The following is a 16,879-nucleotide window of genomic DNA, read 5'->3' on the forward strand; positions in this document are numbered from 1 at the left end:
TTAATAGTCCCCAAATATTCAAGCAAAAGAATGAAGCTAAATTTGGTTCATATGTTGGAGAAACATAGTTGCAGCATATACACAGGCTACAGAATATAATAAGAAAAATAATTTTAATGTAACCAAATTAAAATACACAACTCAGGGTAGGAGGTCAAAAATTAAATTCAATAAAAGGAATTATAGGAGAGTTAATAAAGGAAAAGATAAGAGAGTGTTCATCATTAAGTGATTTTGTCATAGATTTCTGCAGTTCAAATCTCTGCAACATTTATATGTAGGTTTGTCTTAAGCCACAAATCATTAATGAGGAACCACAAGCAATAACAACATTCATCCTTCTGAGACTGACAGAAAAGCCTCAGCTTCAGGTTTTGCTTTTATTTTTCTATTTATCACCTATATGTATAGTGTGACTAGAACCCTGACCATCATTACCCTAACTTTGGTGGATCCCCACCTTAAAACCCCCATGTATTTTTCCCTCCAGAATTTCTTTCTTAGAAATCTCATTCACAACAGCCTATGTTCCAAGATTCCTGTACAGTTTATCAACTGCAGACAGAACAATTACCTATAATGCATGTGCCATTCAACTTTTTTGACAGACCTTTTTGGGGTAATTGAATTTTTTCTTTTGGCCATCATGTCATATGATTGCTATGTGGCTATCTGCAAACCCTTGCATTACATGACAATCATGAGAAAAAAAAGTGTGCAAAACAAAGATTATCTGCTGTTGGCTGGCAGCATTTGTGATTTTCCTCCCACCACTTAGCTTAGGTCTTCATTTGGAATTCTGTGACTCTAATCTCATTGATCATTTTGGCTGTGATGCATCTCCTATCCTGAAAATATCATGCTCAGACACATGGTTAATTGAGCAAATGGTTACAGCTTTTGCAGTACTGACCTTCATCATCAGTCTTGTATGTGTGATTCTCTCCTACATATATATATATATATATATATATATATACATACACATATCATAAAGACAATTATAAAATTTCCTTCTGTTCAACAAAGGAAAACGGCCTTTTCAATCTGTTGTTCCCACATGATTCTGGTATCCATCTCCTATGGTAGCTGCATCTTCATTTACATCAAACCATCCGCAAAAGACATGGTAAGAATTAATAAAGGGTGTCAGTACTTATTTCTTCCATATCACCAATGTTGAATCCTTTCATATATACTCTGAGCAACTTAAACAAGCCTTTAATTACTCACTCAAAAAAATTGCATTTCTTTCAAGGTAAAGCATACCTAAGTTAACAAATCAAGTCAAAAGAAGCAAATGTTTTTCCTAAAGAGGATAACTAACTTTGTAATCCCATAGCTTCTAGAGCAATCAAGTTGACCACATATCCATTTAACCCATTTAATCATTCCCCCATCAATTCATTTTTTTGAATAATTAATTATTGAATAATGCTCTGTGGTAAGCAAAATATATAACTTTTACTCTTTTAATCAGAGCCTATCATGATTAAATCACACTTTCCCCTTCTTTTCAATGGTTTTCCCAGAGGATTTTATAATATTAGTGTGGAGAACTAATTCTTAAGAAAAACATAAATTCCTGCTTCCATTTTAAAAAATGATAGATTTAAATAACAAACTTCAAAATCTCAAGAGTAAAATGATGAAATATAAAGAATAGGTTGGTGGCACAGTTAATAGGAAATGGTTAGTAACAGAAATATATGAGAAGTGTCTTATAAATCAATAAAAAGGCAAACTACATAATCATGTCAAGAGAAAATAAGATAATTAATTTCCCCAAAGAAATGAAATTATAACAATAGGAAAGGATGTGAAACTTCATTATTAATCACATACTTGCACAAGATATATTCCATCCATGCGTATACCCAGGTTAACAATTTTGTCGAAGTCCAGTATTAGCAAATATTCAGGAAAACAATCATTTCCATGCTTAATTTGTTTGAAAACTTTGGAATCAATTATTTATCAAAAGGAATGTACCCTTTCACCTGGAAAACATAGATCTGGGAATTCATGCCATAAATATAATTGCCAATAAGCATGGAAATATATTTATAACCCAGCTCATGGTTGGCCATTTTTAATGGCAAAGGATTGAAAACAACAAAATGAACATCTCTTTGGCAATGTTGCCAGTTAAGAATTGTGGAATATGTTGTAGTACTTATCAAACGATGTATACTTTGATCATATCATGGAAAGATATTAAGATTATCCATATTTTAAAGCATTTTGCTGGATAGTACATAAGTGATTATGCCATTTATGAAATGAAAATTTTATGTTGATCATAAATGTGTGAAGGTAGAATGATACATATTTTAAAATCCCTTTCCCTCACATAGAGTACAAAGTACTACAGTAACACAGTAATACACATGATAAACTCAGAATATATTTGCTGAATGAGTTTATGAATGAATGAATTGTGGTTGCTCAAGTGAGTCACAGGGAGATAGAGGCAATACCCTTATTCCATCATGGATCTCTGGATCAAACAATGAGAGAAGATAAGTCCACTAGTTATGTGAGCTGAACCAACAAGTTATTTCTGATAAGTGTATGTATTCACATGTTTATATATGTATATGTATGTATGTATTTCCTTATTCCACTTTAGAATTCTTTTTCTTGTCACTAGCACACAAAAGTCTCCTATTCATAAGTCATCAGTAGCAAGAGTGACAGCAAGAAGTGACATTTAAATTTTGGAATTGTCCAAACCAAGGTGAGGAAGGAGGAATTTAGAAATTCTTGTTATATGGTGGTAATGAACAGGTTTAACTGCCATTAGATTTATATTGAGAATTCAAGATTTCTGCCTAACAAGGCTACAGGATTTGGGAACATAATGGAAACATTTCAGGGTCTTTGACTTTTTCTAAGTAGCTTTCCATAGCCTTCAAAATGATCTTATAGAGAAAAATAAAACATTAAACTGATTCAAATAAAAAGAAAGAACATTAAATTATTTCTCAGAATTCCTGTGAACCTGGTAGTCTGTCAAACTTTTTATTGCACACTAAAGTTAGTGAAAACCGAATCTACAAGAAGGAATTCTAGTAAGAAATAATATGGAAGTCTGTAAAATTACAAAGGCCCTTTTCCCTAATAAATGATTTCTATATGCACTTTCATCTGCACAGCTAACTGGTGAAAATGACTTCAAATTATGAAAGAGTAGATGAGATAAAACCTGGAAACAAAAGGCAGATCAAAGATGCTTCCCTACACCTGGTCATTATTTGAATTAGCTCCAGGTGGTAATCAAATATAGGGTATTTAAATTAATGAATGGTACTAGTAAAACACCAGGAAAGAGCCAGATATGACAAGTCAGAAGTCCCCAGTTTCAATTCAGAATCTGACTTGAAAATCTCATGGGATATAACAGTATTTGATGGACCAGATTCCTCTCTCTTCTAGAAATAAGGCATGCTTCTGTAATGAATTAGTTCATAAGCACTTAGTGAATGACTACAGATTGTCAATATAATATGGGAGTTGTTGTTTATTTGTGATTTTTTCCAGCATATTAACATTTTGTATTAGCAAATAACAGCAGAGAACACCACTACAGTAAAAAGTAGGAAATCATAGAGTAATATAATATTGTGAAATAATAATGATATACAGCATTCTTCTTCCTGACTCAGCTTGGCAATATGTTGTCTTGGAAGTGCTTACTGCATTTTGCTCTTATCCCCACTAATCAGCATCTTCAATCATTTCTTAACCTTCCATCAAACTACCATATAAGGTAGAGTCCCATATTTACTTTATTTATTAGGAATTTAACATTTTTTTTTAAGTATGCTAGTATTTTCATTAGAATTGTTTGGCCCAAATTTTACTTTTTTCAGTAACTCGTGTCATCTTGAATATGTGAGTTTGGCTAATGCAAAATTTTCATGATTGCATGCATTTTAGCAAAAAACCTATAATTTAGTGCCTTATATTGCCAAAGAAGTACCAAACTTGTTCACCTCATAAATGCTCAACTCCTCAGGAAAATCTCATTTCTCATATACTTATATCTCTGAGAATTGAACAGTTAATTTTTTCACAGAAACTTGAGGTGAAAACTTTCAATTCCCATTTCAAGCATATGCGTATTCAATGATAGAAAGAAGAGTCTTTTCCAAATTTTAAAACTATGGACTTCTGTATTGGCCATCAAATAATTAATTCCAGTTGTGGGGCAGTTGAACCTTGCTCTTCTTCTCCATTAGAAAATGACACAACTTATGGACTAATGATCATTATTGCATTATTTTTATCAATTTTGGCAAATGGAAATCTTATTTCCATTATCCTGTTTTCTCTCCACCTTTGTATTCTTGGTGTATTGGATATGGTTAAACATATATAATAGTAACTTACGTCTCCAAGAGAAATTAACTCTACAACTAATGAAAATTTTTCAACATCATCTAATAATTCTGGACTTGAAGGAATATGCAATTGAGTTGTTTGCCTTTTGAGAGTTATAGATTTCATTCCACATATCCCCGAGCATTTTTGTAAGCATATGTAGGGAAGAAAGTGTGCTGTGGAAATCAAGTTATCAAAAAGGATACACTGAGTTGAGAGATCATTATGGAGGTTATTCTTATGTGTTATATAAATATCCCTTTGTAGTTTTTCGTGTATTGGAATACCTAGAAGGAAATACCTGGAACTGTTGAACTGCAGCCTAGTAGCCTTGATTCTTGAAGATGATTTTATAATTATATAGCTTACATGGTGTGACTATGATTGTGAAAACCTTGTGGCTCAAACTCCTTTTATCTAGTGTATGGACAGATGAGTATAAAAATGGGGACAAAAATTGAATGAATAATAGAGGGAATGGAGGGTGGAATATTTTTGGTGTTCTGTTTTACTTGTATTTTTATTTTTATTTTTATGTTAATTTTTTGAAGTAATGAAAATGTTCAAAATTGACTGTGGTGATGGATGCACAACTATATGATGGTACTGTGAACAACTGATTATACACTGTGGATGATTGTAGGGTATGTGAATATATCTCAATAAATGGAATAAAAATAAAGATACACTGTAGTAAATATGCATTGTTTTTGTTTTTTATTTTTGTGTTCAATTTTTTTCCCGCTCCAATCTTTTAACTCTTTTAATGGTAAACAATATTAGACAAAACAAAATTAGATGAATAAATTCATATTTCTGTTAATACTGACTCCAAAAGTAGAGGATGTGATCTAGAATTATATACTTGGCTTTTCCTGTTTGGATATATTATGTCTCTCCAAAAGCCATATTCTTTAAGGCAATCTTGTGGGGGCAGACTGGTTAGTCTCTTGATTAGGGTGGAAATGTTTGACTAAATTATTTCCATGGAGGTGTGGACCCCACCCATTCAGGATGGGTCATAAATAAATCATTGGAATCTTATAAAAGAGCTCACAGACAGAAGGAGCTCAGAGCAGCTGAGAGGAACATTTTGGAGAGAAGCTAAGAGTTGATACTGACGCTGACACTTGGAGATGCTTGGAGATGTTTGGAGATACTTGGAGATGTTTGGAGGTGCTAGCTCAGAGTTTGCTCCAAAGAAGCTAAGAGAGACAACCCCAGAGATATTTTGGAGAAAGCCAGTTTGAAACCAGCCTGGGAGCAAAGGAATGTTAGATGCCAGCCATGTGCCTTCCCATCTGACAGAGGTATTACAGATACCATTGGCCCTTCTGTAGTTATGGTATCCCCTTTTGATGCCTTAGTTTGGACACTTTTATGGCATTAGAACTGTAAATTTGTAACATAATAAATTCCTCTTATAAAAGCCAATCCATTTCTGATATTTTACATGATGGCAGCACTAGCAAATTGAACATTGGCATATTCTATTTCTCCAGCTGCTGTGGTTTGTTTAAAAATGACCGTGTCCTGGTAAGAATGAGCAGATGTTGATTTTTCTTGAAGACCTCTAAACCAGACTGCTTCTTTTCTTCTAGATAGTGTTGCATAAGGATGTTTTATATAGCACTGCTGTCACCATTAATGCTAGCATGAAGGGAGGAAACATGAGGATAAAAGTCACTCTGAGAGGGGATGGAGTATAGGAATTAATGACATCATGAATTCCTGTATCAAATTATACCTAGCGCCAGGCCTACCACCAAACCTTTTCTTTCATATTAACAAAGAGATTCTATTCTTTTCAACCAATTGGAAACAGATTACCTAGCACTTGCTACTAAATATTTCTAGCAGAATAAAAGCCCTGTTAACCTACATGATCTCACCTTATTCTGAGATTTCCTGAGGTTGTAATAGAAATCATAATAGGTCATTTCAGTAATGAATGATAATGAGACTTTCATCCCTGCATCAATGTCTTTGTATAGTCCCTTGCACATTGTCTCTGACCTTTGCCATATGCCAGTCTGAAACTGTTATGGACCCCAGAAAAGCCATGATCTTTTAATCCATTCTTGTTGGGTGTAGACTTTTGATTGGGTATTCCATGGAGATGTGACTCATGCAACTGTTGGTGAGATCTTCGATTAAATCATTTCCATGGAGGTATGGACCCTGCCCATTCAGGATAGATCTTAATTGGGTCACTGGAGAGAGGAGCAGCTCAGAGAAGCTGAGAGAGACTTTTGGAGAGAAGCTAAGATATATAATTCAGAGTTTGCCCTGGGAAAAGCTAAATGCTGACACAGACCCCAGATGCTTGGAGATGCAGACAGAAGGATGTTTGGAGATGCTAAGCTAGGAGATGAAGCCCAGATTTCACCCCAGAGAAGCTACGAGATCATCCCCAGATGCTTAGAGAGAAATGCCATGGGAGAACAAGCAAGGATGCGCAGAGGCTGAAAGACAGAAACCAGGAGAGATAGAAGCCCAGAGACATTTTGGAGAAAGCCATTTTGAAACCAGAACCTAGGAGCAAAGGAGCAGCAGACATCAGCCATGTGCCTTCCCATCTGACCGAGGTGTTCCAGACACCATTGGCCTTCCTTCAGTGAAGGTATCCTCTTGTTGATGCCTTAGCTGGATACTTTTATGGCCTTAGAAGTATAAATTTGTAACCTAAAATATCCCCTTTATAAAAGCCAATCCATTTCTGGTATTTTGCATAACAGCAGCTTTAGCAAACCAGAACACCATGCCACTTACTTTGGTGAATATGGCATTAGCAACCATGCTACAAGAACAGATTTGGAAATGCTTGAGAATTTGGACTTGCCTTCCCTCTTGCTGATTTTGGAGCACAACTGTTATATGAATATGCTTGGGTTAGGGAACTGGAAATATGTAGCCTACCCATAGCAAACACCAACCACTAGGCACGTGAATATGGCCACAGAAGACAAGTGTAGAGTGAGTTGCTGCACAGTACATGGTGGGAATACAGGCTCAGGCACAACAGAGACTTTCAGCAAATGACTGGTTTATTTACTTTATACAGCACAAAGGGAAAAATTCCGTTGTGGCTTGTCTCCTGGAGAAGCCAACTGCTTGGGTTAGTGTCAGTGGATGGCAGCTCTGCTCACCTACTTCACCTGAGAGAGGAGAGACAAATCTGTGCTATCCCAGGGGGAGGGGGGTCCTGCCACTGAGAGTTCCCACCCTGATAAGCACCTAGGCTACTAGTCCCAGGTTTCAAGTTTAAGGTAAGTTCAGGCCACTCCTTTACAACTAAAATCTCCCCTTGGGCTGTGGAATGGAAACATATTGAAATATCTGCACATGGTAGAAAAGGGGAAGAGTGGGAGATAGGCAAGGGCTGGGAGATGGCAGCTAGGCATGTCTGTGACATCCCAGGCAACAAGCCAGTCTGCAGTTGACCTACCAAATAATTGACAAAATGTGAGTGAACCCAGCATCACAAGGAATAAAGATGAGCTGTCCCTGCTGAGCCATGATCAAGTTGACAATTCACAAAATTGTAAGCAAATAAAGTTATTAGTTTAAGCCACTAAGTTTTAGGATTTTTTTTTTTTCTGCAGTAAAAGCTAACAAATAGAATAAGGTAAGCAGGAAAGGACTGTACTGGAAAATATGAATACTCTGGTAAATTTGATGAACAAGTCCTGAGTGGGTGGGAGTAGGGATAAATAAAGCAATACCAAGATTCCATCCAGAAGACTATAAATACTGCCCAGTGTTTTGTTACTTCTAAACTCAACTTTCACTTTATGCTTCTCCTGTTGGACCAAGCCCTTATGCTAGATGTTGCTGTTGCTTCATCTAGCATCTTACCACTCTCATTACTATATTACTCATTTAAAATTTGAAGTACCTGTTTTAAGAATCCAATTAACTGATTTAGGATTATGTTTCCATGTACAGGATTTGGATGTGGGGGTGGGAATAGAAAGATGATATATTTCCTACCTTGGCTTCTACATCGGAGAAGTGACCTGGATTCATAAAAATTCACACTATGGACCAATCCTTGAATGAGATAGGCCAAAAAATATTTAAATACACTCATGATGAAGAATGTTTTTAGGGTCTAAAATCTGCATCTGTACCATAATTAGACTTCCATCATTATATTTTCTTCTACAACAATACCATCATCCTTTGCCAGATCAGTTATCACTGAAGGCAAGGGTTGGGAATTGACTATAGAGGAGCACAAGTAAATCTCTAGGATGTTGGAAAAGTTCTATATCTCAATTGTATGAAGGTGACTCAGGTGTATATCTTTGTGAAAACTTATCAAAATGTGCATTTAAAATGTGTGCTTTTCATGGAATATAAATTAAACCTTATAAAGTTAACTACATAATAAATAACATGATTTTTATAAATTCATTTTTCTATGATATTATCCTTCACAAATGTATATTTCTTTTTATGGGGTTTGTGTATGTGTATGTGTGTGTGTGTTTGTGTTTGTGTGTATGGTAAAGGGTTAAGATCTATTATCAGAATTACTGTATCTAGCCAGCTCAGTATTCCCTGGAAAGGACTATTGGTATGTCAGCCTGCCTCAGTTGCTTTCTGTTTCTTCTTTATAGTTCCCTGGGAAAAAAGGGAGTTTGAGTAGATCGAGATGGTTAATAAAGCAATTTATCATGCCATTCACACACTCCCCATCCATGTTCTATTTTCCTTCATCTGGTATCTTCTTGAGCTTTATATTTGTTTGGGTGACTGAAATTTCCTTTTCCCAGGAAACTCATCCTTTGTTGATCTTGCTTTTGATGAATTTCAGATACTCTCCATTACAAGTTTTCCAACCATATACACCCCTGTCTTTACTACAGCAACAGATAAATATATTTTCACTTAACTATTAGATTGAAACATTCCAGTCAACACATTGACATGATTTCTTTTGTGTTTGTCATTAGACATCCAATACCATGAACAAATAGTATGGCCTCTGCTTAAACTATCATGCTTGCAATCTAAGATATGTATGCACTTGAACCCAGAAAAATAGTCTGTAGCTGTAAAAGACAGACACTAAGATGGCTTCCAGTGATTCTAATGAATCCTATATCCTGGTACTCATGCCCCTGTGTAATACCCTCCTCTTGATCGAGGGCTTAACTAGAGACTTGCCTTTAAACAATGGAAAATGATAAAGCTGTTGGGATGTTACTTCTGTTACTCTGTTACAAGTGATTGTGACCACCATCTTGCTAGCAGACTTAATTTCCTCTTCAGCTTGCATGCTTTGATAAAGAAAGTGCCAATGTTGGTGTTGCATTGTGATACAAATATATATTTATTAATGGAAAAATATTATAATTTATGGACTTGGAAATTGACTCCAAATATATAAATTAAGTATATTTTTATATTTTCCCACTGAAAATACAGACATTAAACATTTTTCCTGTCTTTTAAATTTTGTTTCTATTATCTGAAGATTAGTGAGAAATATGTATTTTCCTCAGGCAATTATTGTTATGCACTTGGAATGTGTCTAATACAATTACTGTATCTTATTGTCTCCAAGGACACTGTCCCCACTGCTGTCTTTATTAGGAATTTTGCCAAAATTTCACGTTAGGTTCATTAGTGATGTTTGAACTTTGGCCACTAAGGACTCTTTATTTATTTATGCAGATGGCTCCCGCACATTCATAAGAGACTTGAGCTAATAAAACATTAATCTTACTTCACGGTGCAAGAATTTACCTTTGCATAGAAAAATCAGAAATCATCTCTTCTAGAACTACAAAATTCATCTTAAATGTCTCAGACATTTAAAAAAGATGTATTTTTATTTCTTCATTGAGATATATAAGAAATGATTTTCAAGGTTTAAAGTAGAATAGGATCTCTAATGTGAATCCTGTATGTTGAGAACCTAGAGAGCACTGTCTACTCCAAAAAATAGTGAGTTAATGTGTACAGATTCATGAGAGGGGCATTAAGGCACATATCTGACTCCTTTTATACTTTCAGTTTCATCTTTGAGACTATCAGAGTTACAGAGTTAACTAAAGCCATGATTGCCTTCCAAACAGTAAGTATGCCTTGTTCGGTAATTTCAGGTTATTCATTCAGCATTCTATTTCCTCAGTCTGAGAAAAGTATCAGACTTCTCTGCCTAAAAATCAGGAATGAGAATAAGTAATTGATACCTCTAAAGAAAAATAGTTATTTTTTTAATTTTTTTATCCTACAAAAATTAAACTGAAAGGTGTGGGAGTCATTGGAAATATTTATTCCATGAATCAGTAAAGAGATATTCTTGCTCATTCTTTTCATCCTCAGGACCTATAACAGTACCTGTAATATCATAGGTTCTCAAAGAGACATGTCTTGAAAGAATTAATAAATACTCACAGAAACAGAATAATATGAGGAAGCAACCTGCTCAACAAGGTTACTCTCACCAATCAATATATGTTTATACCAAGATACGGTACTTCATATTCTTTGTTAGAAAGCAAATAAACTGCAATGTCTTCATTCACAATTCCTATGCTAATAATAAATGTAAATATTACTTGAAATGCACTAAATAAAATTTACATTTGAATCCATTAGTTTGTCAGAATATTCACTCACTATGCAGGTATCACAGAAAATTAAGTACTGACGATCAGGAAGGGAGGAGAGTTTTGGAACTTGGGACAATGATTTGAATTATGCTGCCATACTGAAGCCCTAACAGCTAAACAATTGCTCAGTTTGGTTTAGGACTGTCAATTTCTATGTGATTCTAAGAGGGTACCATATTTCTCCACTGTGCTTGGATTAGTATCCCTTTCTTGTGAAGGTGCCTATAAACCAAAGGTCCTTTCCTATCTATAGTAGACCAAAGTGGCACTTGTTTCTGTCTTGATAGAAATGACCTTTAGCATTTTTGTGGGATGTTGTTTATAATAAATAAGTGAAAAAAATTCAAAGGACAAATGAATTTCCCCATGGGAGATCCCTTTCTACGATTGAATTTGAGGAAAATTGGAAGACCCGACTCTTTAATTACAAATGGAAATAGATGTCTATGTAATTAATTATTTAATGATGATAAATGTAGAATAACCAATGCTTCATGCCCAAAATTACAGAGTCCCTGAATTCTGTCTCTAATAACTCACTGAGGGGTTGAACAGGTTTTCAGAGGCACCAAAATTTACCTGCTTTATAAAGAATGCAGAAAAGAAAACTCAGTCAGCATGTGGCCGTTGTTCAGTGCCCATGAACATTAGCATAAGTATTAGAACAATTTATGGAGCAAAAATAAGATGAGAAAGAAGAAAATTAAAGAGATAAAGAGGTAGGGGTAGAGGCTGTAATTTACTATCACCCAGTAATGGATTGTCACAATTAATTTTCATAATAATTCCATAAACAAGATGTTATTGTGGAAACTAAGGCCAAAAAGAACAAGTTGCAATGTAAAACCAGGAAGTATGATTCCAGGGACTGTGTATTGCAGAGTCAGATTCATACCTGCATGCCATTAAAAGCAGTCTCAAAGACGTCAGCAAATTTTTATCATTGGCTCACATGGAAAGAAAACAAATTCTCCTTAACGGCCATTTTTAAAGCATTTTAAAGGTAATACTTTGTCCTTGGTCTATAAGACAAATATGATATTCATTCTTTAATTATTTTCACAAACTGTTAAGGAACACTTAATGTGTCCATAGAAATACGCTTGGTTTGGGGGACACAATAATGTTCAAACCAAATTTGGTAGCACAATTTAACACTGTAGTCATAAGAGCTATAATAAGAAAAACCATAGGGGACAGTGGGAATAATAAAACGTGAATTGGAATGTTAGGATTTTCTTAACAAAGATCATTGTTACTTTATTTTGAGACCTGTCTGTTAGAAGCATACTTGAAGATAGAAGTCAGGGAAAAGCAGAATGGTTGATTCAAAAGCAACTTCTTGAAAGAGTACATTTTGTCACAACAATGTTTATATGATAAGTTGTTGAACTGACACCCATTATAGGTAGATTGTAGATTCATTAGAAGCTTCAGTATGAAATATGTGATTGATATATGAATGGTCAGTGTGTATGGCACAAAGAGAAGGTGATCAAACATTGGTACATGTTATGTACTTGCCTCTCCACTAACCAATTGCACAGGAATCCCTATCAGGTTGACCTTTCTTGATTTTAGAAGCTGACCACTACTCCAAAATTCCTCTTATGAAGTCTTTCATACTGTTTCAAGCAGAATGGGCAGAAGTTAATAACCAAGGATGAAAAACCAAACAGCACTAACAACCTTCATCTTGATGGGACTGACAGATGACCCTCAGCTGAAAATTCTCCTTTTTATTTTCCTATTTCTTTCCTATATATTGAGTGTAGCTGGAAACCTAACCATCATCACCCTTACTCTTGTTGACTCCCACCTTAAAACACCTATGTATCTTTTCCTCCAAAATTTCTCCTTCTTAGAGATTTCATTCACAACTGCTTGTGTTCCCAGATTCTTGTATAGCATATCATCTGGAGACAGGTCCATTTCCTATGATGCTTGTGCCAGTCAGCTGTTGTTTACAGACCTCTTTGCAGTAACAGAATTTTTTCTCCTGGCCATAATGTCCTATGATCGTTACTTGGCCATCTGCAAACCGCTGCGTTACACGACCATCATGAACAGCAAAGAATGCAAGAACTTTATCCTTTTCTGTTGGATAGCAGCACTGATGATCATTCTCCCCCCAATCAGTCTGGGTGTGGGTCTGGAATTCTGTGACTCTAATGTCATTGATCATTTTTGCTGTGATGCATCTCCTATCCTGAAGATCTCTTGTTCAGACACATGGCTGATAGAACAGATGGTTATAGTATGTGCTGTGCTGACTTTCATCATCACCCTCATGTGTGTAACTCTTTCCTACATTTATATTATTAGGACAGTTCTGAGACTTCCCTCTGCTCAACAGAAGAAAAAGGCCTTTTCCACTTGTTCCTCCCACATGATTGTTGTTTCTATTACTTATAGTAGCTGCATCTTCATTTATGTCAAACCTTCAGCCAAGGAAGAGGTGGCTATTAATAAAGGGATTTCACTCCTTATTACTTCTATTTCACCAATGTTGAATCCCTTTATTTACACACTGAGAAACAAGCAAGTGAAGCAAGCTACTATTTACTTAATAAAAAAACTTGCATTCCTCTCAAAGGCTTAAAGGAAAAAAGGAAGTTGACTAATTCAATTAAATTAGATAATGAATGGGCATGGAACCTGAAGCTTCTAACACTATTTGTCTCTATATAATTTATTTCCAGTCATATTAACACTTTCCCTTTGTCTTCAAAATTACTTCCTATGAACCGTGACTAATCCGTTCTTTACCCTCCATGAAGACTAAACTCTTAAAGATGTTTGCTCTCATTATGTGGCAGAAATTTCTGTTTGCCAAACATGTTGGCTTTTCTCCTTGGAAACACAGAAGGCCACATTTTCCAATCATTTTTAAGTTAGAAGTGGCTTTGTAAATGAGTTATAGCTCATAGAATAGGTGTGGAGGTGATGTGTCCCATTTTAGACCTGGGTTATAGAAGTATTCCGTATGTGATCCACCATGCCTCTTCCCCAACTGTAGGCTGGTTGTTTCATACGCTTCATGTCGATGGATGCACTAAATTAGGAAAGCATGGATTTCCAAGGACTATTTGGAGCCCTACCATACCACCACTATTTTGGACTATCCATGGACTGTTTATGTGAGCAAAAATTAAATTTCTGTTCTTTTTGAGCTCTCGTCCATTTGGGAATTTATTTTAAAGTAGTTAGCTATTATAACAAATAACCTGCTCCAAACCAAATATATAAAGCAATGATTTCTATTTCAAAATAATAAGGAAAATTTAAGGTAAAAGCAACTAAAAGGGTGAAAAATAATATAAAGTAAAAGTAAAAATCACAAAATAACACTTCCTGTTCTAAAAATTAATAAATATCCATTTAAATGAATTAATGAGCTTATAGGAAAAAAAAGGCAAATCCCAAAATGCCTTTGAAGATGAAATTTAAAAGTTCAATCCCAAAGGGAAACAAACGGATGGGTAGAGATGGAGCATGGGAGGGAAGGGTGAGGACGTTGTTACATTATGTAACCAAGAAGCTGGGATTTTTAATGTACACATGGAAACAGCAGTAAGTCTCAGGATCCATGGCATATGAGGAATTTGAACTGGTACATAAACCTAAAGTGTGGATCATCAAATGCTGCATAACCAATGAAAACTCAAATTAGAAAAAAATCTGCTTATCTGCCAAAAAAGATAACAAATAATTTTATCTTATTTTTTTCCTGAATTATAGATCAATAAAATAGTTTCCCCCAAGGAATATGAAACCCTATGCTGGGAATTACAGAATTAGAGACTTTCCACATTTGAAATTAGCAAACTAAACATAAACATACAAATAAGAGCTACTTGAAAATTGAGAAAAATACTTTAATTTATCCTTTATAAGGATAATTTAAGATTGAATTAAAAGCTGTCTTTAAAATAATGATACAAAGAATTTTTAAAAACCACTTATGTTTTGATGGAGGTATTTAATTGTGTGTAATTTTCCTACAGATTTTCTGGCCAATCTCTTTTCAGTAGTATTACATTATTTGCAGGCTTCAAATATCACATCATCCATGCAAGTCTGGTTTTCATTTAATTCTGATATTGTTTTTACCCAATTTTTGTTGTACCTTATAGCTATGGCAGAGAGATTAAAGTTATACTTGACACACCATACATCAATTAAAATTATAATATCATATTCTTTACCAACAATAATGACTTTTTCTCTTGTATCACATATTCCCAGTAACTAGGGTAGTGGCCTGAGACCATTTTTCAGCATTTTATTTTATAAGGCTTATAGACATAATGTTTGGGAATATTATATTACTGGTTTTTATAGAAACTGATTTCAAGGTATAAAAATGCCCATGTGGCCCTCATCCTACCCCACCCCCGATAGGAACAACGTAGCATTTCTCCATTTTTTTTTGTCTAATCTCAGCTAGTTGTATCCCAAGGAAGACAATGTTAACTTTATATTCATGCTATTATTGTTAGAGAACAACAATAAATGCTATTGTCCAGCAATGTTCTGCCATAATTTAGATTCACCATATCCATATAATTGTACTGCTTTCCCTCCTCCCTGGGCCTGTTGCATTCCTGGCCACTGACCTTTAAGGATATCAGATTCTAAATTATAAGAATATTCACTGATCCTTCCTGGTTGAGGTTACATGGCCTTTCGCAGACCGTTTGACAAATATGATGTTCCACTGTGCTGATATTTATTCAATCCATTTACAAATGGCTTCATTGTCCTTCCAGGTTGATACCCAAATCTGATCAGTCTCCTGGAAAAGAGTTTCACTAATGACTCTGTGTTGACAAGTCTTTCCTATAATGGTAATGAGCCTACAGGAATGTTTTGTCTACCTAATTCAGTACCACAAGAATGTCTTGCAAGGTAGAGATTTCTGATCAATCCATTACATGTGTTGCTTTCAACTGCACTATAATGAGGACAATTGAAATGTATTATATGCACCCACATGTGTTGTGTATTCCAGGAAACTGTCAAATGATCATAATTTATCCTTAAATCTAACTCAATCTGTGGGTGCCATCGGGCTTCTCACAGAAGCCCTTTTCAGAGATTTATCATCAATACTGAGCTGTCTTACCATGCTCAAATTCATTTCCTTGAGTCTGGCCAGGTTCTATGTTTTGCTTAAAGTCATTCCATCCATATTTTGCATTTAATAGAATCTATCTGCTTCATGTAATATTCAGACATCTGTCTTACCAACACATCATATTGACTTTCAGATATAAAAGTAAAAGCTGTTATTAGCAGTCCCTCCTCTATATGATCCATTAGTATTAATCCTCTCAGGTCACCTGAAAGATATTCTGAATGCTAAATATAGCCAATGGACCATGAATAGAATGGTAGCTCCAGCCAGTTACCAGTAAGATGAGTCAGGGATGGGGGCGTTGCATTCTTTATTTTCTCTAAATTAACCAGTAGACGTTTCAGGCCCTTCTTGGATTAATTGACACCAGATTTGAAAGTATTATTCTCTTGCTCTGAGAACTCTAACAGAGATCTCTCCCAGTCATTGTGAACCCTTATGAGAGTTTTTCTCATTTGCTTTGATCTCAGCCTGTTTCCATTTGTTATCTATTTTAATCAGAGCCATCCACCCATGGTCTGTTTTATCCAGATCAGCTATATTCCTCACCCAAAGTCATAGCAGCTTGATAATGCTTCTCAGTCCCACCTCCAGGCAAATTTCACTGGATTTGACGGATAAAGTATCTCAGAACTTAGTAAGGGAGACACATTGACAGTTAGCTCTAATTTGGCTACATGGGTTAAGTTATGGCCCACCTTAAAGTACCCTTGAAATGTGTGCT

General features: G+C 35.2%; 1 protein-coding gene and 1 pseudogene across 1 annotated transcript; both read left to right on the plus strand.

Moving 5' to 3' along the window:
• Positions 1 to 646: 646 nt before the first annotated feature.
• LOC119542718 lies at positions 647 to 1,278 on the plus strand (annotated as a pseudogene).
• An 11,400-nt stretch (positions 1,279 to 12,678) lies between these two features.
• Positions 12,679 to 13,617, plus strand: LOC119542242 (olfactory receptor 6C2-like). The gene has a single exon (XM_037846830.1). It carries the CDS (start codon positions 12,679 to 12,681, stop codon positions 13,615 to 13,617), a length of 939 nt encoding a protein of 312 aa, XP_037702758.1.
• The last annotated feature ends 3,262 nt before the right edge of the window (positions 13,618 to 16,879 follow it).

Source organism: Choloepus didactylus, chromosome 8, assembly GCF_015220235.1.
Source record: "Choloepus didactylus isolate mChoDid1 chromosome 8, mChoDid1.pri, whole genome shotgun sequence".
Taxonomy (NCBI): domain Eukaryota; kingdom Metazoa; phylum Chordata; class Mammalia; order Pilosa; family Megalonychidae; genus Choloepus; species Choloepus didactylus.